This window comes from Necator americanus, chromosome IV (genome assembly GCF_031761385.1).
Source record: "Necator americanus strain Aroian chromosome IV, whole genome shotgun sequence".
In the NCBI taxonomy this organism is placed as follows: Eukaryota; Metazoa; Nematoda; class Chromadorea; order Rhabditida; family Ancylostomatidae; genus Necator; species Necator americanus.
In genome coordinates, this window is record NC_087374.1 from 36,810,483 (window position 1) to 36,833,753 (window position 23,271).

General features: G+C 37.5%; 5 protein-coding genes across 7 annotated transcripts; 2 read left to right on the plus strand and 3 right to left on the minus strand.

Moving 5' to 3' along the window:
* Nucleotides 1–1,318: 1,318 nt before the first annotated feature.
* RB195_003851 (uncharacterized protein) lies at nucleotides 1,319–1,873 on the minus strand (the record flags this gene model as incomplete). Its single annotated transcript, XM_064201687.1, has 1 exon — nucleotides 1,319–1,873. One exon carries the CDS (start codon nucleotides 1,871–1,873, stop codon nucleotides 1,319–1,321), a length of 555 nt encoding a protein of 184 aa, XP_064057568.1.
* An 817-nt stretch (nucleotides 1,874–2,690) lies between these two features.
* Nucleotides 2,691–4,486, plus strand: RB195_003852 (uncharacterized protein; the record flags this gene model as incomplete). 2 transcript variants are annotated; one of them, XM_064201688.1, is made up of 6 exons in its annotated part: nucleotides 2,691–2,784; nucleotides 3,634–3,717; nucleotides 3,861–4,040; nucleotides 4,104–4,162; nucleotides 4,257–4,357; nucleotides 4,423–4,486. In XM_064201688.1, 6 exons carry the CDS (start codon nucleotides 2,691–2,693, stop codon nucleotides 4,484–4,486), a joined length of 582 nt encoding a protein of 193 aa, XP_064057569.1. The 2 variants fall into 2 exon arrangements, with proteins under 2 accessions (XP_064057569.1, XP_064057570.1); XM_064201689.1 differs by lacking the exons at nucleotides 2,691–2,784; nucleotides 3,634–3,717 and adding an exon at nucleotides 3,771–3,799 and having other exon boundaries at nucleotides 3,861–3,866; nucleotides 3,949–4,040.
* Nucleotides 4,487–5,200: 714 nt separating this feature from the next.
* RB195_003853 (uncharacterized protein) lies at nucleotides 5,201–5,803 on the plus strand (the record flags this gene model as incomplete). Its single annotated transcript, XM_064201690.1, has 4 exons — nucleotides 5,201–5,258; nucleotides 5,423–5,478; nucleotides 5,561–5,661; nucleotides 5,740–5,803. 4 exons carry the CDS (start codon nucleotides 5,201–5,203, stop codon nucleotides 5,801–5,803), a joined length of 279 nt encoding a protein of 92 aa, XP_064057571.1.
* Nucleotides 5,804–7,473: 1,670 nt separating this feature from the next.
* On the minus strand, nucleotides 7,474–9,853 carry RB195_003854 (uncharacterized protein; the record flags this gene model as incomplete). Of its 2 annotated transcripts, none has more annotated exons than XM_064201691.1 (4): nucleotides 7,474–7,602; nucleotides 7,948–8,068; nucleotides 8,725–8,943; nucleotides 9,765–9,853. In XM_064201691.1, the coding sequence occupies 4 exons, from the start codon at nucleotides 9,851–9,853 to the stop codon at nucleotides 7,474–7,476; spliced, it is 558 nt and encodes a 185-aa protein (XP_064057572.1). The 2 variants fall into 2 exon arrangements, with proteins under 2 accessions (XP_064057572.1, XP_064057573.1); XM_064201692.1 differs by having other exon boundaries at nucleotides 9,765–9,838.
* Nucleotides 9,854–10,675: 822 nt separating this feature from the next.
* On the minus strand, nucleotides 10,676–11,752 carry RB195_003855 (uncharacterized protein; the record flags this gene model as incomplete). Its single annotated transcript, XM_064201693.1, has 5 exons — nucleotides 10,676–10,778; nucleotides 11,068–11,129; nucleotides 11,185–11,207; nucleotides 11,272–11,371; nucleotides 11,741–11,752. 5 exons carry the CDS (start codon nucleotides 11,750–11,752, stop codon nucleotides 10,676–10,678), a joined length of 300 nt encoding a protein of 99 aa, XP_064057574.1.
* Between the last annotated feature and the right edge of the window lie 11,519 nt (nucleotides 11,753–23,271).

The following is a 23,271-nucleotide window of genomic DNA, read 5'->3' on the forward strand; positions in this document are numbered from 1 at the left end:
AAACGAACTATCCCCTTGTCAAGACCTATGCGGTTTTGATCAGTGGGGCATGCCGTGAAATGAGGTCCCAATATAAAACTCTTGTGACTCATAGTTGTAGTACGTGGTGGTCTGTTGGGTTGCCAAGTAGAGCTAATGAGGCAAGCACTAGCCAATGTGTTGCTGTTTGAGTTTGCCTACCGTTTGGATGCTTTCTGTAGGGCGATGAGGTGCTTGAGCGGATAAATCACTAATGGCTTTGATTTTTCCAGGCTCTGACGTAGGCGAAACGTAACGCCGAAACGTTAGCTGTTGTTTAATAAAGAAGATCAATATCTATCTTGGCTACAGCTCAAGCAAATCGACTAAAAACTACGTCTCAATATGTCGAGATTCAAAGACAGTCGAACATGGACAATATTCAAGCTTCAGCTTCAAACACTCCTTAGCAATATAATATATAGTAACATAATATAGGCAAAGTTTGAAAGCATCCTACTGATAAAGATAACGTTCTACGTCAGATCATGTAAACTGTTCGCTACTAGCTTGCCAGGCGTTTGCATGCGTCTTCCACTTTCTGAGGACTTTCTTCATTTTCTCATGCTACCAGCGTGAGGTGAACGAACAAGGAAATAGACAAGCGAGGGAGTCATAAAGATGAAAGCAATGCGCACTGTGGCCACGCTTATGAAACGGCTGCAAACATTTACTTTTTGCGACACACACACGAAGCTATTGCGCGCCGTTTCGACACCGCGGGACCCGTCGCAGCTTATTTTATAGGTATCTCGCGCCGGCGCACCAATCCGACCTTGCGGGACCCGTCACACCCCCTTTTGGAATTTTCTTTCGCACACACACAGAGAAATACATAGATGAGACTATGCCTGTTATTATATAGCATGGTAATGATGTAATGATGTTGCGTTGTGTGAACTATACCTCGAGAGAGAAAAAAATCAATGTTTTCAATCAATGCCTCATCAAGGTTTTCTCTTACAGGTGCTTGAAATGAGTCTTCTAAGAGTAAAGTGCAATAAGTGTTACTTCGAATATTTCGAAGAACTCTCAACGTGAAGTTGGCGTTATTTTTCAGTGAATTTCGCCTCTCCACATTTCTATGCTCTCGAATTCGTTTGAGAAGCTTCTAAAGAAATTTCCCTTCCATCCATAGTACGATCCTCTCAAAGAGAGGGCAAGGGCTGAAAAATTAGTTGCTTCAAGTAGTAATACACAGCTCATGGATGTTTATTTTCTATGTTAAACATAGCACTTCTTTCCCATTCCTCCAACTTCAATTAAAAAAAAAACTAAAACAGGTCTTCAGGTTTTTGCTTCAGTTCATCGGCATCATGGATCTCTTTTCGCGTTCTTTGAGGGCAAAAGAACCAGAATTTCCTCTGGTTTCAGTATCATCACCAATGTGTTCAAGTGGACCTCTCGGCCTTCTGTTACCGTTTCCACGACGTTTCGATGGAATTTGGCGGCGGCCAGTTGGTTGGCTGTTGTAGAAGCGACCGTTCCAAGGATTCCAAGGATAGTTATTTTCACCGCCTTGCCAGGGAGCACCGTAACCGTTATTGGACCAGGGGTAGTAGCCATTGCCGCCACCCCTGGGATTTCTGTTATCATAATCTGGCACCTCAATCAGAATACCTTCGGGGCAAGGACCATCATAATCATAGTCATCCGTATTGTTTTCATTCGGTTGCTTGTTGCCATTCGGGTCCTCCATTCCATTCCTGGTCCATGGGTTCCCTACCTTCGTCCACGGTGTGCGTCTTCCATGAGGTCCCTTCCCCTGTTTTTCTGAGCGGTTCGAATTCTTCTCGTCAGATTTAGGCCGAGCAAGTACCAGAACCAGAAGACAAGTGAACCACATAAGATGCATTCTGAAAACATGAAACCTCAATAAAATCGAAAAAAAATCATTTCGTTTGATCAAATATTGACCTGAGATCATAATAAACGTGACAACATATACTGATCATTATCCCAAATGTTTTCCGCCAGGATTATTTTGTTTCAATTTGCAAGTAAAAGTTTGGTTGCAGTAAAGGAAGTAGAGAGAAAATAAGGAAGGGTAGATACATAGCTAAGGATCGGAGAAGTTCTGATTAAATCCACGGATTTGACGTATGATGCATTATTTTTCGTGGACCAATTCCTCTCCTTATTGTTCAGTAATGTGATCTCGGCAATTGTCCGTCTAAAGTACGGAAAAAATCTCCTGAGAAAATTCCACTTCAATGCACTTACAATACCTCATCAAATTGACAGAAAAATATTTCAAAATATCGGAGTTCTAGAGTTAATTAAGCGGAATCGGGATGATCGTCACAAGACGTCTGTATCATTTTCAAAATTCACAGAAAAAATAGGCTCATCCACATTTAAAATGAAATTTCTCTAAGATAAAAAAGAAAGGTAAGGAATAGGAAAACTCATAAAATCTTCTCTTCCTGAATGCTTCAGGAAGCGCTGATTCGTGACGAGTTGAAGGCTCACGACTACTTCATGAAAACTACACATCAGAATTCATAGCACTCAAGGGCGTACTGAGGCTTGAGGCCTAAAAAAACTGTAACAGGAGCTGTAAAGGATTTTCTTGAGTGATTTTCGCTGTATCTTTTCGAAATGCAAAAATAAGTAAAATAAAATTTGAAAGCGAAATTAAATTTAATTTATCTTAGCAAAAGTCCAGAATAATGTTAACTTTAGCGGGGGGGGGACCTGACCTGACCAAAAGCTATCAGTGCTACCGTTTTCTGGACCGAAACATTGTTGCATGGGAAACTAGAGGTTGTGGTAGGGTTGAGATAAACAGTACTTGGCAGGAGGTAGTGATGTATTTACTGAGAGCGGCCTTTATAAATGCTTTACAGTTTGAATAATGACAGGTGCTGAAGCGCAAGTACTAATTAAATTTTTAAGTGCGACCTTAGTTCACACGGCCAAGGATTACATTTTAGTTCAAAGAGAAAACACCGAAAGAAGATCAACGCTGTTTCCACGACAGTAGGGCAGATAAGAGCTGCTTAAAGATGTGGGAAAAAAAAGGAGGAATTAGAAACCTTTCGTTTAAAAAAAAGGCGCTCTAGTTCTGGAATAAGCCAAAGACAAATAATTCGAAAAAGTGCAACCACTGATTACTTTGCAAGCTCGTTGACTCAGCTATCATCAACGATCATATTAGGGAAGAACAGACATGAAAACAATCACATGTCGTGTTTTTTCAAATGTTGTCGACGAGAATCCTACAGATTCAAATAAAATTTTATGAGGATAGTGATGAGGTGCCATATGTAGACATTCCTAAGCCTTCAGAACAAATTCATGTTCTTTCTTGCAAGGAAAAAAAACTCTTCGTTTGCAGCAAAAAGGACCTGTAAATACTTTTTTTTTAAACTTTTTTTTTTGACATTTGTATTTATCTTTATTTTAGCTGCCAAAGTCGTTTATTTTATCTGTAGAAAAAATTCAGGAAGAAATCCCTCAGCTGTTCTCTGTTGTTACATGAGTGTGTGAATAGATGGTATTCTGCAGATTTCTCAGGAAGTTTTTCAAAGTTTAGAGGCCTCCACGTCTGTTTACGTTGTGTTGCGTTCGTAATTTGCAAACAATTTACTGTATTTTTTTTAAATTCTGCAGAGCATGACTTCTTCTCGTTGAACGTCGAAACCGCCGCATGCGAGGACGCTGATGATCCTAGAAATTCCATCGGAACTGTCAAAGGTATCACTTCTTATCCTAGTTCTTGAAAACAGGGTTCCTTGTGAAGCTTTAGAATGGTTTATTTCTCGTCTGAACGCCTGAGGTGAGGTTTTGTAACTCACTCGCTATCTAACCTAAGGATCCACTGAGTTCTTCATTTGCAGAAGTGAGTATGGGACGTAGAGGCGGTTACGACCGCGTGCAACCTGGACGTCACACACCTGGTAGCAGCAGAAAGTACAGTGATTCAAGACGAAGACGTGATGATGGCGGCGAATTGTCTGGAATCTCAGGAATGGGAAGCGTGTCTGGAGGTTGTGACACAATGATGATTGACAGCAAGGGTATCGTTTGCACTTCTTTTGCAATTTTTTTGCGATATATTTCCTTAAATCCTGTTTTCTTAGCACCGAGTAAAGTATCGAAAGGTGGTGTAGAGGCAGCTGTGTCGAATAGATCTAAAGTGGTGAGTACTTGAGATTTTCTTTGAAAAAAAAGAACCCTCTGGTAAAATTCCTAGTAATTTTTTCAAACTAATCGATTTAACATTTCGCTTCCAGAATGCGCTGATCACGGTCCTGGCTGTGATATTCACCCAGTTTCTGTTCTGCGTCGCAGCGGCAGTCGTCATCCTTTTGCATCACAATCGTATAGTCGACTGGTAAATTACAAGGATATTCGAAGATTCACATATAATCCACATTTAATGAGGATCTGCAAATTTAGGTTCCCAGCTCTTCTCGAAGTGACAGGAAAGGGTTACGCAAGAAGTTTACCGGACGACTTCTAGGCATTCATTGTAAAAAGTTAACAATCGACAAAAATTTATTTGTACACGTTCTATAAATAGTGCTTCACCTTAAATGAGTTTGTATGGAAGTTCTTCCCAAAGTTTGGGAGACCCAGAGATTTCCTTGCTACTAGTAAAATAAATTTTTTGTGACGTTTTGTTTTTTGTGACACTTTGTTTCTTGTGATGTTTTTCCCTCGTCGTCACAGCAAAACCGTGCGATCTGTTTAAAAATTTTCAATAAATATTGTATTATCGTCGTAACCTGCACATGGAGAACAGCCAATAATTCTAGAATTTTCATCTACGGTCATTATCATAGTTTGAAAATTCCATTTAAGTGGAGGAACATCCATGGTTTTCCTTTCCAATCTCACATCTTTTTTCATTTTGACATCCACTGTAGGGAAGTCGACTTCCACGAAGGACCTTTCCACCAGAACTCGTGGAGTCGCTGGCTACAGCCGAAATTAGCAGAGTGTGGTTGCAGAAATGAATTCATACATCTACAAGGTACAAAAATATTAGGATTTTGACTTGTTTATCATTTACTCACTTTATATTTCGACATTTCTACTGAGATTCAACCGCTGTAGGTTTGAAAACAGTAGGAAGTAAGGTTCATTCCATGATTTGCACATAACGTAACCGCTTTAGCCGTCAGATTTCAACAATTTTACAGATCTTCTGTCATTTCATCCTGACAAAAAAAAAATGCGAAGAAATGCCGGTTACGATCGTGTGGAACGTGCTCGTAGCAAAGGACCTCCAGGTGAATTGAGTTGAGTCACGGGGATTTCAGGAGTTTTCCGGAGCAATAAGTTTCCGAAATCGAGATTGTGACGTTGTGCTGTGAAGGAACAAAAAATAACATTTTTAACGACAATCACACTTTTGTAACGAACTCGGAGGTCATGTAAAACAGGATGATTTCAGCCCCGAGAGGAACGAAGACAGCACTTGCTGCAGCTGTGTCGAATCGATCAAAAGTGGTAGGTGGTTGATCCGTTAACGTTAAAGTTAAAATTAGTAACTTGACATGAAAGAGCACCTAGAAGTATGGAATTATTCCAGAACATGTTGATAACTATCATTTCGGTGGTATGCGCTCAGTTAGTACTTTGTCTTATAGCAGTAATCATCATTATCCTACATCATGCTCGTATAATAGACTGGTGAGTGTAGGTAGTAGCATCGTAGTCAAATTTTCTAGGTAATCTGCCATCTTACAGGCCACATACTTCAAATTCCAGGTTCCCAGCTCTGCTCGAAGTGACAGGAAGAGGATATCTCGTGGAAGTCCCACCAGATTACTAGCGAATGTTGGAGGAACCCTCATTATCCATAAACGTTTATTTGTATGTACTCTTTAAGAATAAACTTTAATTCCTAGGATTTTGATTTTGATGATTCTGTTCTTGACTAGTTTTAAAGGCATAACTGTTTTATAGCTAAAATTACTAGAAATCCTCCCCAAAGCTAAATAAGTTTATCATTATTTTGTAACTTAGGTCGTGAATTCGGTTAATTTTTTTAAAATTATTTTAAAATTTCCGAAGTATATGTACCTCTGGAAAAATCCATGAAGTTTCATTGTGCCTGGATCTCGATTAGATTTTCATAAGTAACCCTTCTGCCGAAATTCTTTCAATATGATCCGAAAGTAATGTTTAAATTTTGCGCCAAAATGAATTACGAGTAATAGCAGTCACAAAAACCTGTTGTTTTATATCTATTGTATTTGTTGTCCCTGGTCAAGCATAAATAACCCAGTCTCAAGCTCTGAGTTGTTTTTGAGAGCATGGTCCAGAGTAGTATCCAGTAGAAACCTAGTCTGAACATACTCCAATCCTATCACCCTTGGTTCAGAAAGAGCTGTGATTTTAATCAGAAAAAATTTGAAAAATTCTGTGGATGACCTCAAGACATTACCGTTAGTTCATTATCCGTGTTTTAAGGGGAAAAATTATCAAGCGTTCGTGGTTTAGCATTTGTACCAGGAAAAAATTGTAATGATATTTTCCGAGCAACAATTTGCATCCAGCAAAACAGATGTAGCGCAGTTGGTATGATGTTCTGCTGTGACTGCACGATCGTTCGATGGTTTGAGACCGGCCTAAAGCCAATCAAGCGTTTCATCCCTCAGGGGCAGCGATAAATTGGTGCCAGACTTGTCCGGGAGGATAAAAACACTGACTTGACATATCGGCAAGCTTTCGGAAGTCATTTTATGAGTGAGAGACGCGTCTGTAAACCTCAAGCAATTCTGAATTGAGCGATCTGATAAGCCAGAAGTGTTTATCCTTTATACCTTTACTAGGAAAACACGGTTAGGATTGGAACTGTGGGTCTAAAGGAAGGTCGCTCACGGAGATTGGAGAACATCTTGGATCACAGTGGCGAGGGAACGAAACGAGTGGAATGAATTCTGGGGCCCGCACGTGCAGTGAAAACGTGTCAATTAAGTATTTAAGTAAATAAGTAGGTGAGTTTAGTGACACAATTACAATCCTATAGTGTATGTAAATCCACAACTGCTATGGCAAATAACAATCACCGAAAACCCCCAGATTATGTAGACATGATGACATAATTTATAATATTTATAAATTTGCAAAGATATTCGTAGTTCCGAGTGCTTGTATTTCCCTGAGTGACTGCGATGTGGATTTCCCGAAATCCAAGCTTCTGCTTTCTGCTTGAGACCAACTCCTCCCTTCTGCTGTGCCGCGCAGTCGAACGCTCACATCGTAGCCATCCAGGGAAACGCAAGCATTGGCACCGGTTCAATGACACTGGTGAAAACAATTCAACTCAAATAGAGAAAGAAAAAATATAGAGAATGGAAAAATAATAGACAATTATAAAGAGAAAATAATTTTACTATACAACTATTTAAAGGAAAACAACTACACAGAGGTAGGAAAAATGCAATTGAGATCACACCGAATACGGACAAACACTCCAAAATATTCGTCTTTAAATAGCTACAATTTTTTAGGGAAAATTTTTGCTTCACATATACTGAGCATAAGGATTTGTTCACTTTCTACAATCCGGCAAACATCGTCCGTATCCAGAACACAGCCCAGGTAGCGAATATACGCGGAGGCGATCTGAAATTCGGGCGTTTTTTTTGTGATGTCATTTTCAGACCCGAATAAATAGAAGCTTCCCGAAATGAGATTCTAATCTAAAAGATAGAAAACGTAGAGGAACGGAATATAGAAATCCTATTTTAAGTTTCAGCATGCACGCAAAATCAAACCGAACCAAATAAACGATGGCCAAATACAGTAGGTAGTTAATTTTTTAACTTTAATTTATTACATGATGAAGGCAAAACATGAAAGTAAAATATACGAAAACGAGATTCTAAGAAATAAAGGAAGTGATGCAGAACTTTAACCTACAATACTGCACCCACGGGGACCAGTTCTCGTACCGACAAATACACAAACCTTTAACGTAGCCAATTTCGAGATCTTCACATCGTACTCGATTGGTAGTACCGATCTCAATCTGTCGAACATGTCCGCCAGGTGCTGAACGCGATTTCGTTCGCGTGCGTTCGCTTCTGACCTTAAACGAACCGGCGATTAATCCTGTAGAACACAAGTTTACTGTAGAATCACTAACGAATCACGATATGAGATAGAGAAGATTTTTCCATTTGTTTTTCCATTTGCAATAAACCGAAAATAAATCATAATAATAACAAATAAATAAATAAATTATTAATTAATTAATAATTTGTCTAGAAAAAAGAACACTTATTCATTTCCTATCACGTGCGCATCGTGCCGTTTTGAGACGCTTAAGCTACGTATTATTAATATTCTGGAATATTCTGAACATCACGGAAATATTCTGCGCTGAGATTCTTAAATAAAATCAGAAGAGAAGGTAAGAAAGCGAGGCATCGAAGTTGTTTACCGTCAGTTACTTACATAGTTAACTCTAATGGAACGAAAAATTCTGGATGTTTCTTATGCTCAGCTTAGCTGCCTTTTTATTTTAAAAAAAGTATCTTCAAGGAGCATGGAAGGAGTGCAGTGCAAAATAGGCAATGAATTTGTTTCTTATTGCAAAAGAAAGCTTACGTACGAAAACGTAGAAGACACGGTTAAAAATCGTACACAAACGTGCGAGAGACGATTGAGAATCACAAAAATAACTATGAGCAGGAATTAAATGGAGAAAGAAATCTCGTGGGAAAAAGAGTAATTATTCCTCACCTCCGAATACTGACCACAGTGGTCTCTCTATCCTCTAATCGTTGATTTTTCTTTTCTTCTCTTGTCCGATGTAGAATATGCTTCCTTTCCATGATTTCGTCTGGCTTTGTGAGCATCGAGAGCAGAATCTGCTGTTGAAGCAGCCTCATAAACAGCTGACCGCCGAGATCTTCTTGTATTTGGAGGCATACCAGCTTTTCCGAGGAATTTCCAAAAATCCTGGAATGACACTCTCTTTATCTACAGGAAGTAAACAGCTACAGTAAATTCAATTAGATGAGAGAGAGGAAAGAAAAGAAATTGAGTTTTTGTCAAAATTGATTTTCTCGTTAATGATGAAGGAAAATTGCGTAGTTTTTTATTTATTGCAAAAAAACTTGCAGAATATATTTTCTGCAAGTTCCCGGGCGTCGCTAGCAGTACTTCTAATAAAATTTTCAGCTCAATTTCAATGCAGTAAGAAAACATATCAAAAAAGGATAAAGTTGTTACAGCGGGAAGGGTGGCGAATAAAAAAAGGAGGAGCTATTTCAAAGTTTTTAGGAATGAAGAAGTCAGTATGGTCGAAATTGTCCTGAAATGTGGTTGTAAAAAGAGAAAAAAATTAATGCAAAATTCCAGTGGCAGAAAAATATGATTTCCTTGGAAACTGGAAAGTACCACAATTTTATCCTTAAATTAGATCTTAAGCCTAAGCACTCAGTTGAAGATATGGATTAAAATTCAGGGAATTTGCGACTTGGAATAAATATAGTACATTGCAAAATTGGTGCTAGAAATATCCTCTGGTTCCTCTGAATATGGTAAGACGTTGTTTATTTATTTATTTATTTATTGAAAACACCTGCAGATGTGCCTTAAAACAAAAAAAAAACAAAAAAAACAAGATGGAAGAGAGCTCACCAGAACACTTATTGACTATTTTCTGGGTATGATACTACTTTTCAGTGCTTAATGGAAATAAAAAGGTTTAATTAGACAAAAACTCTTCAAGGAAAAGATATCCGTAAAGTAATAGACAATGAATCACGCTTGGATACCTCTCATTCTTCGGCATTGTCAGATCCAGCGGCTCAGCATCGCTCACTTCCTTCGAAACGGATGCGAGAGTCATTCGGTGCTTCAGCATTATATCTGAAGCAACTAACAACTAGGTAAATAGTCCTGAAATCTGCAAGAATCGCGGAGACGCGTACTAAATCCACAATCTGACACTTACACAAGTTTTATATAGGTTACAGGTGAAAGGATATGTATAGAAAAAAAAGCTATTCGGCTGTAGCACGGGTGTGCGTCTATGTATGTATGTGTGTCAACGAAAACAGAACAGGTGTAATCCGCAGCTGAATAGGAACGTAACTGTTTTCCCCATATGATGACTCCTCACTGTGTTTATCGAGGAAAAAAAACTCAAACGTGGTTGAGTTTAACGTGAGAAAAAAGCTGAAACAAGGAGAAAATGTGTCATTGTGGCAGAGAAATTTTCCCGAAATCGGTGGGAAAAAACTATTGCATCTGTGTATTGGTACAGCCGAGCCGAAGTGTGAACAACGAGGATCGCAGCAGCAACAGCAGCTGGCAGGATGCGATAGTGCAGGAATGGAAACGACAGCTGCGACCGACACAATAACCAATTAGGCGACCAGATGCGATGGAGTGACGAGCAGCCCGGAAGGATGATGAGAAACATACGGGAAAATCACAGATTTATGCGCTAAAAACTATTTTCATTCAGCATGTGTTCTGAGAGGGGAAAAACGGATGAAAACGACTGTTCAATAGTGAATTATAGGATATTTTGCCGATCTCTCAAAGTTAAAACAGCCCAGGCTTCAAGCCCACGACGCTACTGAAATGATTTCCATCCGAAATTCAGTTCTTTAAAAAATTTGAAACGGATAACTACTGATCATTTCGAATGATAAAGCTGGATTTTTTATCTTTATAGGTGCTATACAAGCTTTTTTCCCGAGAAGTAAGTTGAGGAGAAAGTTGAGTTGAGAAATTGAGGAGTTTGAGGAGAACATAACACTGCGATAAGAATCTCTATGATCCTGAAAAAAATGTTAAAGGTGTGTTTTGTTGATTTTCAAATAATTAATAGGATGAGAAAATTTCTGGAAAAACTCTATTACGTGTCATTGTTAAAAAAGGGAAGTTTGTGTAAACGAAAGAAATGTGATGAGTAAGCAATGAATGAATGAGTGAATGAATGAATGATTAAATGAGTAAATCAACCAGCAAATGAATCAATCAGTCAATCAATGAACTGCTGAGCATCTTACAATCCCAAAGAAAACCAAAGATCAGCCAATAAATATGTGCGATATGTGAACAGCATACTTGAACGTGAACTGAAACGTGAACGTGAACTCTTGTTTATTGTCTGTGGAAGAATTTCCAACCTGAAGAATTTGTTGTGAAAATTCTTTTCGAGAAGATCTTAAGGACCGAACCCACCCGGTAGTCGTTGATTTGATGCCCTTCATACATTTTAATTTTTTTTCTAAAATTATTTTTGTCACTGACAACAATAAAGAACGTAACTGATCGAGTCGTGTACAGTCGTTTCAAAAATCCACCAGCCGTTCAGCACGTGGTCTCCAGATGTTCTCACAACGAATAGGGGGAGATTGTGAATTATCGCCTAAGTAACAACAATAACTAATTTGTTGATTTAAAAGCGACGTCAGACCACAGTTGATAAAAATTGAAGGAGACCCAACTCATTTTCATTTAAGTTAGAGAAAGACAAAATTTCTGATGTCATCGTGGTTTCTAATTAAATTGTAAACAAAAAATGCACAATACTACAGCGTTATTGTTCATTAATATTACAGTAAACAAGTGGAAATAATGATCTTATACATGGTCTGCTTATATCTACTTTGGTTACTAAGGTTCTCTGACATCATTGGGATCTTAAAAAATAGAGGAAGAATAAAGAAAGAATATAAAATAATAAAAGAATATAGAAAAGCGATTGAGGAAATATTTCACTTTTCTAGAGACTCACTTTCTCCTTCATTCTTCATCGTTTTACGTTTGGCATTTCATTTCCTTTTCCCGAAGTTTTATCGGTTATTCTGGGATCATTTCAAAGGAGTGAAGGGGAAATTTTCTAGAAGTTTTTGGAAAGATCAAAGAAATAGAAAACTTATAAACCATTGCTTGGAAAATATTTGGCATATAAAAGGATAAAGGATAAAGTCACTGGCGTAGCAATCCACTTGAGATGCGCCAACGCGTTTTACTGGAATTCGCAATCGTTGAGGTTTTTTGAAACGAGTGTTGGCCTATACAATGACTTGCGGGGGCCAGCCGGTGATCACGTTAGTGTTTTTGTCCTCCCAGACAAATCTGGTACGAATTTATCGACCCCGGAGGGATGAAAGGATTAGTTTGCACTAGGGCTGTCTCGAACCCTCGATCGTGTGGCTACAATATATTCGGCATATATTCCTTTTTAATGAGTGGAGTAACAAGAAAAAATAAGTGAAAGTAAGAGATAAACTGTAATAATTCGTCTTCTACAAAACTTCGTCAAAAATGAGGCCTAGGAGCCCGGACCTGCTGATATCACTATTAATTAAGTACATAGTTTCTAATCACTACAGGGCCACTTCTAGGGCGAGAGAAGAAGTGGAGTTTAAGTTTAGCTGTTGGTTAATTAGACCCAATTTCTCTCCCACTTTCCTAAAATGATTAGGATAACCATAAAATGGAGGTCGATAGGGTTTCTCACAACTAGACGGACAAACAAAGAATGAGCTGATGGTGCATCCTTTGTTTCAGCATATCCGTTTTCGTTTATGAGGGAAAAAACCACCTCCAGCTGGATGACAGCTGTCGATGGCACATGGTTTTCAGCAATTCGAAGCGTTTTTGATGAGAGTGATAGAAATAGAAATTCTTCTTTCAGGATTTCGATGCATAGACGATTCCACAACTACACAAAGATCGTTTGATGTTAAAGAGTAGTTACACTTAAAGGGATTCCACCAAACCAACAAGTTACGATGAATAGATCTTGATCAAAAGATCCAGAGAACGGGTTAAGAGATCCTTTACGCTTTAGACAATTTTTTTTATTCTTATTTTTTGAAATTAATACTAGAAAACACTTGCACAATTCTAACAAGGAGAAGACTGTAAAAGTTGTCCTCTGGCTATCCCAAAATAAAGGTGGAGATTAACTGTGATAGCGAAAAAATATGAAAATTTTCTTCTGGTCCCTAAGGAATAGTACGTTCGGGTATTTGCTGAGACTTCGCGCCTGATCGTTGATCAAAAATCAGATCAGATCAGAATCCCAAACGATTACGCGGGATCAAAAATATATGTATATTTTTTTAAGATGTGTCTCTTCTCTAAAATCTTTTCATATAAGAAAATATAAATTTTTTTAGAATGATTTTTAAAGTTTTATAGCTTTTTGGATTTCATTCACCTCCCAGTCAAACTATGGAATCTTCTGGAAAATAAATCCTTTTGACCACCGAGATATGTATCCTTTCCAGTCGAATCCACAAATCATTGACGATGATAGGGATGGTGTTCCAGTTATCCGGTGACTGTATTTTTGGAGTTTTTGAGCCCAACTGTGTTTGACCGTATTCGTTCGATCCTACTATGACCTTGTCAGACCGGAAGCGCCAGAATATGTCCGTAATTTTGAATGCTGCCGGTGACACCGTCACAATCACATAATTTCGATACGCTGGCGCAACGTTCTCGATTTTTTTCCTGCTGAGTTTTTTCTCCTTTCTCTTTTTTTCGTAAAATACCTTCACCTTATTCCTGTTAAATTTCCTTCATTTTCGGGAAGAAAAACTATAATTCACTGTGATTATGTAGCTGAGAACGGTTAATAACAGAATGTGGCTCGGCTCTCTCATCACCAGAACTTTCCCACTAGAAATAAACTACGAGTAGTTTCTCTTCGAAATCTGCATGAATGATACGAATACATTTTTTTCATAAATATGGTGACTAATCCATCAGGATTTGTGTCGTCCTGCCATTTTATGAACTTGTCAATCCCGAGATTTCTTTCCTACCTTTTTCCTTAGTACTTAAATCAGTTTTTATGTGGAAAATACTGCATTGATGTTAATAAACAACGCTTTCAAACAAATCCATGACATTTTTCTGTTGGTCCGGGGGTCTATTTCTAGTGGTGGTGATACATTTTTAAGTTCTGACTAGGAATAATTAAATTTTTTATTTTTTTTTGGCAGAAGTGCCTTTATTACTTTATTAAGCATCATGTAAATACTACTCGAATATAATTACATTTGTAAGCAGTCAGGTTAATTTAAAATTGCTTCTGCTGAATTCTGATCCTAACTACGTAAAGAACTTAGCGACAACAATTTCTGGAACCAGGCCAGAAGAGCAGTGCAGCATTTATTCTGCTTGAGAATCTAATTCCATTGGAGGTAGCGATCCAATTCAGATAAGCGTTGTGTCATCCGCTTCTCGAGGTCAAAAAGCATTTATCGCCTGCCGTCCAGTCGAATAAATTGGCGGCCAGTAGTCTCGTTGTTGTTAGTTTTTTTTTTTTTTTACTTTTGCTTGTGAACTTTTTTCTTTTTATTTTCCATACTAAAAAGCCAGAGTTGTGTGAGAGGTTAGTTTTTTGGAAGCTTTTAGATTACGCCCAAAACGAAACTGTTTATGCATTGACTCTTCTCAGCCACCTATAAAAAATTTTGCCTTCGTAAATAAAATATACTCCACAACTACGTTATATTTGTAGAAGTACCGCTCAGAACTGCACAACATTGTTGGCATTGGTGCCATTCTGGTTAGGCAGAAGAGCAGATACCCTCAGGGCTTGTCACTGAACTATTTTAACAACAAAATAAACTGTTAAAATAGAGGTAATTACAGTGTTGGTGCGGGTGTAGCGCAGTCGGTTAGAGGTTCCGCTTCCTGCACGATCGATCGTCCTAGTGCTCACCAAGCCTTTCATCTCTCCGGGGTCGATAAATTGGTACCAGACTTGTTTGGGAGGATGAAAACACTGACTTGATCTTCAGGTGGCCCCCACAAGTCATTGTATAGGCCTGTTACACGCTCGTAAACCTCAAATGATTCTGAATTGAAGTGAACGTGGGGGCGCATCCCAAGCGGATTGATTGGCCCTAGTCACTTTATCCTTTATTCTTTAATTACTAGTGCTGGCAACTCCAACACATCCCTCATTAAGGAATGCGTGGAAAAAAGTCTAGGATCCCGGCATTTTTCGGGTTTTCTCAAGATTCTAACCCTAAAAGTAGAGCAAAAATCCGGTGAGAGTTGCATATTTTGAAACAGCTGAGTCTCAGCAAATGCCACTTGCACTCGAAGATTTTTTATGCTTGAACAAATTTAGCTCTCGACAAATTAGTGGTTTTCTGGAAGAAAAAAAAACACTCCATACCTTCCCACTCAAATGCAGCGCCGTACATGTGTAAGTGCCAACAAATTACAAAGGGACACTGTTAATAAACAGACGAACTACGATTTTTATTGATTTTCTTGAGCTGTAGCCAAGATAGGTATTGATCGTCTTTATTAAACAACAACTAACGTTTCAAGAAAATCAATTAGAACCACGTTTCAACACGCAAAGATTCAAAGACAGTTGAACATGGGCGAACCACGATTTGTTCGTTGTCGAAATGGATGATCGGGCGAATGAATGAATTTATGAATGAATGAATGAATGAATGAATGAATGAATGAATGAATGAATGAATGAATGAATGAATGAATGAATGAATGAATGAATGAATGAATGAATGAATGAATGAATGAATGAATGAGCAAATGAATGAATGAATGAGTTGATTTGACAAACAGTGTGGCCGCTACAGTCTTTCGACGTTGTATAGAATATCTTAGCCTCTTGCTTTATTTCTGTTTACTTCCTGTTATTTTTTTTCTGACTACATGCGTCAGTGGATGAGCCTGAAGGGCATAAATTTTGCAATTGACTGCTTCATACTGTTTTTTTTTTCGTTTTGATAAATGACAGCTACAAAGTGGAAGCAGCTTCTGCGTACCCTACGAAAAGTAAAGTACATTTTCTGTTAGTGACTAAGCTCCGTTGTATTGGGTGTTCTTTAATTTGATTCACTTGTTTTAAATTGAATTCATAGTACAGAGGGCCTAAATTCTTGTAAACAACCAATTTTTTTTCCTCTGCATCTTCGGCACTCGTTATTTTTTGGGAGTAAAGTAAAGTAAAGCCTTCCTTTTGTTTCTTGTTTTCGGGAACTCTAGTAACTGAAAATGTTTTTTCCGGGGTGCATCCGGGGAAAAAAGCTGCTCTAAGTGAACTAAACTGGATAAATGTCACGTGAGATCAGCGAAACACCGAGATCATTGACCTGTGGATAGAAAGATAAGGAGATAAAGGGAATTCTTTAGAAATTCCATGGGTTGACAGCGAAATTGTATTTTCATGACTTATCCGCTATTATTTCTCAGTCTTTTGTGACTACTCATCTTGACTTAAGCAAATTAATTTTTGATTTTAATTTTTTTCCTCTTCAGTTTCTTTTCTATGTTTCTATTACTGTTTCTAATGTTTTTCGCTACATTCTCTCTTCTCTCTTATTTATTATGTATTTTCTTTTTCGATTTTTTTAACAGGCCGTGGTGAATTTCGTTTCAACCACCTTCATATTTCTAAGAAGTGCTAATGAATTTGGCTGATCCGCAATTGCCTGATCTATAATAGTTTGTGTAGGTTCGTCAATTAAATTGCCAGGATTTTCTGGAATTCGCTCATCGTTAACACCTTCTACTCCGTACGTATTCGCTGGCCCATGTCTTATGAATTCTAAGGATCGTCCAGAGCAGCACCGTAAATGCGAGAAAGTTTTCTACATCGATTTTTAACTGATGAAACTTTTAAGAATGATCTATATATCCGTTTTTTTTTCTTTTTTTACGCTGAATTATTTGTTAATCTGCCAAGAAATAGAAAAACTATTGAGGGAAAAAGTAAGACAATGTCCACGTCCAAAACAACTGCGTCTTTAGCATCTATCAGAGCATCCAAGCTAGGAAAAGCCGGTCTCTTCGGTTGCTTTCAGCCCGGAGCGTACGTGCCATTCGGCGACAGCTTGCACTATAAATTTCTCAGAAAAAAAAGAGTGCCATGAGAGTTCCAACTGGTGGAACACTCCAGTTCCATCTGCCATTATAAATCGTTCCCAATTCCCGAATCTCATCCACAATTTCTTCCATCTATTCCTTGTCTTCTCTAGCATTTACCATCTTACCAGTACAACGCCCAGTGGTTTTTTTTTTTCAAATGTGCTCTTTAAGGAAATTGAGGATTGTATCTCGTTTAAATTTTCAGCTAACTTGGGACTCAGGCTAAGATAGCTTTATTTCTGGATGAGAGAGAGTGAGAAATTGAGTGAAGACAGAGTCCAAATAAGCATTTATTTTGAAAATAAATATCTATAAAGAATAGAAAAGGTACATTGGATACACTGGAGAAAGAGAAAAACCGGCCCGGCTCTTTTTTTTTTCTTTTCTGAAATCTGTCAGTTATAAATTAACTCATCTATGTGACATATACCCCTTGAAAAGTGACTTCTAGTATTCTTGCGTCCATACGTACTTTTTTGTCGTCTCACCCTTCTCTATTTCCACGATGTTTGGTTGCACCAAAGAACGTCCTGGAGTTTTTTTTTCGGTTAGTATAAACGAATTACAAAGCGCATATCACATTAAATTTCTTTTGACACTAATCGATTAAGGCGACAAATCAGATTTGGCAAGAAATCTGTGGTGATCTGTGATGCGAAATCTGATTTGTCGCCTTAATCGATTAGTGTCATAGCTTTTTTTTTGCGGCAGCGCTTTTTTTTTGAGTATTTAATCATCTTATATTCTCAAGCTTCGTCTGGTAGTAAAAGCTGCTAAGTGCGAATTAAGTTACACTGTGAGCATCCAGGAAAACAACAACAACAAAGTTAACTGGTTGAGACTCAGTGGTTAACTGCCAGCTAACCACCTATGACGGTTACAGTAAGGTGGTAGAGCACGAGTTACAGAGGATCCAGGAGTTTGTGAACTGTGACAGGGACATATCACCGTGTCCAGTACTGGTTAATGGTCACAACGAACTTCTAGAAATTAGATAATAATAGTTCCGAATGGTAATAATAGTTGTAATGTGATAATAATAACCTATGCTTCCCTTGTTAGCTGTTTATAGTCGGATCAAAACCACACGAACCACGTAGGAGTTGCGTAGGCGGCTGTGATCAAAACGACTCGGCGGAAGTCGCGATTGTGATCGAGGTGGGACCTTCGCGAATTGTAGCGCATGAGATGTGCCAGCAAGGGTCCCTTCTCGATCCTCCTAACCGCTACGCTCCATAGAATCGCATCGAGCGCAACCTCTTACGCAACTGCATCTAATTTCATTTCCTTTTGAACCTGCTATACTGACAGTGAGAAGAAATTAGTAGAATCTGTTTGTAGTTGCATACACATTGCAAACATAACCTCCCATTTACCCGCAGTGAAGAATTTTCAGCCAGAGGAAGGCCGTAGGTCCGAGTGGAAAGGGGTGAAGGTCGTCAACGCTGCAAATCTATAAATAAATAAAAATAGTAAATAAATCAATGATAAATACAAATAAGTCCGGATTTTCTATACCAAAATCGGCAAAGGTCTTCACACATCACTACGGTTTTGAGAATTTCGAGCGATGTTGGTACGAGAATGTAAAAATAAAAACGGTCCAGCTATGAAAATGGTCATAGTTTCAAGACCATGTCGGCCCTAAAATATTGGTTAGTTGTAGTTGTGGTTGTAATGAAAAAAACATTAGTGACAAGTTAACTTTATTATTTACTTTTTTTAGGTTGTAACTACTTTATTGTTTTTTTAATTGTAATTTTTGTTGTAATGACTTTACCTTATTGTAATGATTTGATCTGCTTTTGTGTGGCTTTCACTGGATTCTGTGGAGCCATGGTTAACTCAGCCAAACCCTTAGATGAAGCTCCTTCTTGGACGAAATTCCATCTCAATAAAAGTCGACTCCAGCCAGATGATCACATCCACAGCTGGGTAACAACATGCACTAATCATTCCATAAAAAGAATGCAGTTCTCGAGGGATTTCTGGGATGATTGAATTTTTCTCGCGTTCTCCATGTTTTCATCCAGTTCCTATATGAATGGTACATAGTTTCTTCTACAAAAAGACTAAGATATCTTCTTTGACTACGTTTTAACTCTTCGTTGGCTTTTTAAAATTGAATTGTTCCTCTCCTATTTCTGGCTACCAATTAGGTATGAAGAATCTATTCGTTGTGAGGAACAAGTTGAAAAAAAAATGGAAAAAAAATTGAAATGGATGCTCTCACAAAAGCTTCAGGGCGAATTTATCTTTGGGGATTCATTCTGGCACATTCTTTGCGGGTTGCGTACCTACTTGGAGAATAAACGGAACATCGCTTGCGCACAGTTCAGGAATGCAAAACCAAAAAAAAATGCCCGACAAGAATAATTTTAGTTTCCACCACGAAAAAAAAACTCATTTAATTAATTTTTATGATCTCTCTCCTACATGCATTGGTACAGTTTTTAACAAAATATGAGCACTATTTTGTGGATAGCTTTCTTCAAATTACAGGAATTTTTTGAATCAGCAGAAATACGGGACAAAAACTCTTTTACGTGGAGCTCTCACTCACAGGCTTTTTTTTTACCAACTTGTATTAATAAAATAACGCATACGGTATGCAATTGAGGTGTCGAGGTTTCTGTTATGAACGGAGGAGTTTTGTTGAGTTACCGAATTTTCTTTAACTGTTACGATATACCTTGTACTTATGTCGATTACATGATCATTTACTTTGTTAGGTACTATTTTTTCGGAATCAGAAACAAATACGTATTCCATGGACCCATCCATTCCTCACAATCTTTCTTTTAGCAATGATCTAATAAATTCTAATTTTAGATTCACTTCGTGTTTCTCCTCTATCTTTTTTATTAGATGATTGCTTATTTCCATCCTCATTCCTCCTTTCTTGCTTTTTTTCTTTTTTTTTTGCTACAATTTTTTCCAATACTTCTGGGAATAGACCTTTTCTTTATCGAGGCTACAGCCTGCCACTATTTCGTGCTTCCCAAAATAAACAATTATTTTTGTTTGCCGTCGTTCTATTGAGTTTTTCCTTATCTTCCCTCATTTCATCCAGTAAAACCTCTTTCGAAAGAAGATAAAGCTTGCATTTGCATCATCTCCGATGGGATCCATTAGAATAAGACCAATTACCACGGAATTTCCGCGTGAAATACGTTCCCAGTCGGAAATGGGGTTTTTTTATGGTCGTTTTTATTAGGATGCGAAAGATTTCAAAGATGCAAGAACTATGCATACATACTAGAACTGATAGAGGCAGACTCAGTCCCTTTTTTCACCTCATTTGAATACCTCCAATTACCCTCGTTTACTCAGTAGCACTTCGTTTAATAGGATACGTCCAGTTACTTTGTTAATTACGCAATTTTACCTTTCAGTAGGTGTCCTTGAAAATGAATCAGTCACTTATTTGTTTTTATGTGCCAACAAATACAACATTCACTCCCTGATCAATCATTGCTGGTTTTTGCTGTATTTTACCGTAACACTACCAGAGAATCTCTGCAAGTAACTCTGGAAGATTAACTTATGAACAATTGCACAGATTCGTTCGGCTACAAATACAACACCTTTGTGGTTTTCTTCTACAACATTCTTTTTTTTTCTATTTTTCCCAAACAAATAACCGCTTATTCAAGTTTTCAAATGTAAATCTTGGAAAGTCTGTGAATATGGAGCTCCATTTTTAATTGTCCGATATTGTATAAAAAATTGATCTTGTACAGGTCTTTTAATGTATAAATATTGATATTGTATAAAAATCTTAGAAAGTTCTTTCTTCTAGTTTCCACGTCCTCCGACCAATATTTCACCAATCAGCAATATGACGTCTTCAAGATTAGAAAAAAAAGAAAAGGAAATTAATTAGAAAAAAATTACGTATGATTTTTATAGGGTGTTCATCCTTACGTTTAGTTTTTCCACTGCCTTAGTCTTAACTTCTCACAACTTCCACATTTCCCTGGCTACCTCTGATCATTGGTATCTGCCAGGACGGAAACTATTCGTTCGGGATTGAGTGATTTTAGGGAACAGCAGCACCCAGCACCGTCGCTGTAACCAAGTTACACTCGTAAGTGTGTGTTGTTTGTCATTGGGAAGAGAAAAAGGAATTTTCCAAGAACTCACCGGCAATAAATTGTTCCCTGGTAATAGAATGAACTCCACTAAAGTTTATAGGATTTTACCTAACACATGAGATAAACCAGACACGTGATCTTTATCTTATTTCCGCTCAGTTTCTTCTATAATATTTTTAGTATAAATGAATAGAAAATAAAAATGAATAAAACCATTAAAATTGTTTTATTACACTTAAACTTAAACGCTTAAACACCTAAACACTGAAACATTCTCCTTTCCAGGAAATCTTTCTCTGCCAATCTGTCGCCATTCTTTTTTCCACGTCCTTCGACCAATATTTCATCAATCACCAAAATGTCGTCTTCAATATATAGAAAAAAATTATTGCTCAACTAAGAACAAAACGAGTTATAATACTTTGTCGGACTTCTACGGAACTAGTTTGAATCCAGAAAATGTTAGCGATTCATTTGGGGAAAGTAGGGTCTTTTAACTCCGTTCGTTTTAACGTTCTTTGAGTATGGAGTCTTTTTCCGGTAGTTGTTTTCGGAAAAAAAACACAAAGCTTAAAAAATAGAATAATTGCATAATTAAAGTTAGTTTAATAATTTTTTCAACGCAACTAAGCTTTAAAACCTTTTTTTAGCTTCTATAACGAGAACTATTCAATCGTCCCAGACAGCTGTTTTATTTACGTTTTACATACATTTACGTCACATCCAGAATTAAAGCTTTCGAGGAATTCCTCAGATATCTGAATCATTTGACAAAGAAGGATAAAAAAGAACGTAGTGATTATGAATTCATTCAGCTGTAGTTTTCTAAATTTAAAGATTAGAAGGAAAGGAAACCACGCAGAGAAATCCCAAGCAGTGCTGGAAAATCGAGGATTTTCTCCTTTTCTTTAGGATTCGTAACTCTCCTTTCCAGCCGTTCTCTTCTTTAGTTGAGCAGAAATTGTCCTTATAGAGTAATCAACGTTCTCTTTTCCTTATTTTTGAATTTCGGAATGTCTATAAAAGTGCATAGACGTCCACGCTATTCTCATTTGGAGTCCTTCCACATAAATTAAAGTATGAATTAATAGAATTCCAGCTCCATTCCAATAATTCCAGCTTCAATTAACTCCGAATACTATCTGTTTTTCTTGTTACTACAGATGTATACCTCCGATTTTCCGATAATAATACCCTACATAGCATCTGTAAGTTAGCATTACCCTGAAAAACATTCACTCATGGTTAATTCAGAGCAATTCCCAGTGGTTTACCGTCCTCATTTAAGAAGGATCTTAAGTGATTAATCAGCAAAATTATGGCTGCATATTATGGGTGACTTGTTTTTTTTTCAACCTCTTAAGTTCTTTCGATTCTTCCGTGTCTGATCGAGCTTATCAAGATATTATTATTGAGTATTATTATATTATTATAATATTATTATTACATTATTATCAGTGGTTTTTTTTATTTTCTTAAATTATTGTAATATTATTATTACCGGTTAGGCAACTTGCTTCAAAAAAGTATGAAAAATACCATTTACAGTGTCGGGTCCGCCTTTCTGGGAAATTAAATGCTTTCAATTTGTCCAGAACCAATGCGCAGATATGCCTTTCGCGTATGTACTTCAGGGGCGTTCTCGTACCGGAAAACCATGAGATTAATTAGAATTTCCTCTGTTTGTGTAACCTCCTCCTCCTCCCGTTTTTTTCTAATTATTTTTTTCCTCGCCCAAACAAGAGGTAGATAGATCAATGAGGAAGCAAATACATGCATAGATAGGTTAGGCACATGGGTGGTGCTGGAAAAACAACGGGAAATGTAATTTCTTTTCTGCTCTCAATTTTATCAGTACGATAAACAAATAAATATTGCAATAAACAAGTACTAGTCCCTAGAACAGCGATATGATCCGGAAACTGACGATTCCGGAACTAGACCCCCGAATTCTGGTTGGGTTCTCCAGCTCCTCTTTGAGGAAATTCTCGAATGGAATCCTTGTAAATTCATTCAATCCATGACGATTGATCCAATTTTTTTTGTGATATTTACGATAATTTCCTGCACTTCTCAGTTCAAGAATGTTTTCAAAAAATACACATAATTTTTTTGCTGATTTTTCGAAATTTAACCGTACTATTATCGTATTCATTTTCTCGTCTTTTTATTTTCATTTAAAAATTAATCCTCTTCATTTTGAGAACATTCTAAATCGTAAGAGCTATTGACGTTTAATTTTTTAAAAGTACTGACACATGCATAGGCACCATGCTCCCTCTTTCTCTCCTCAACA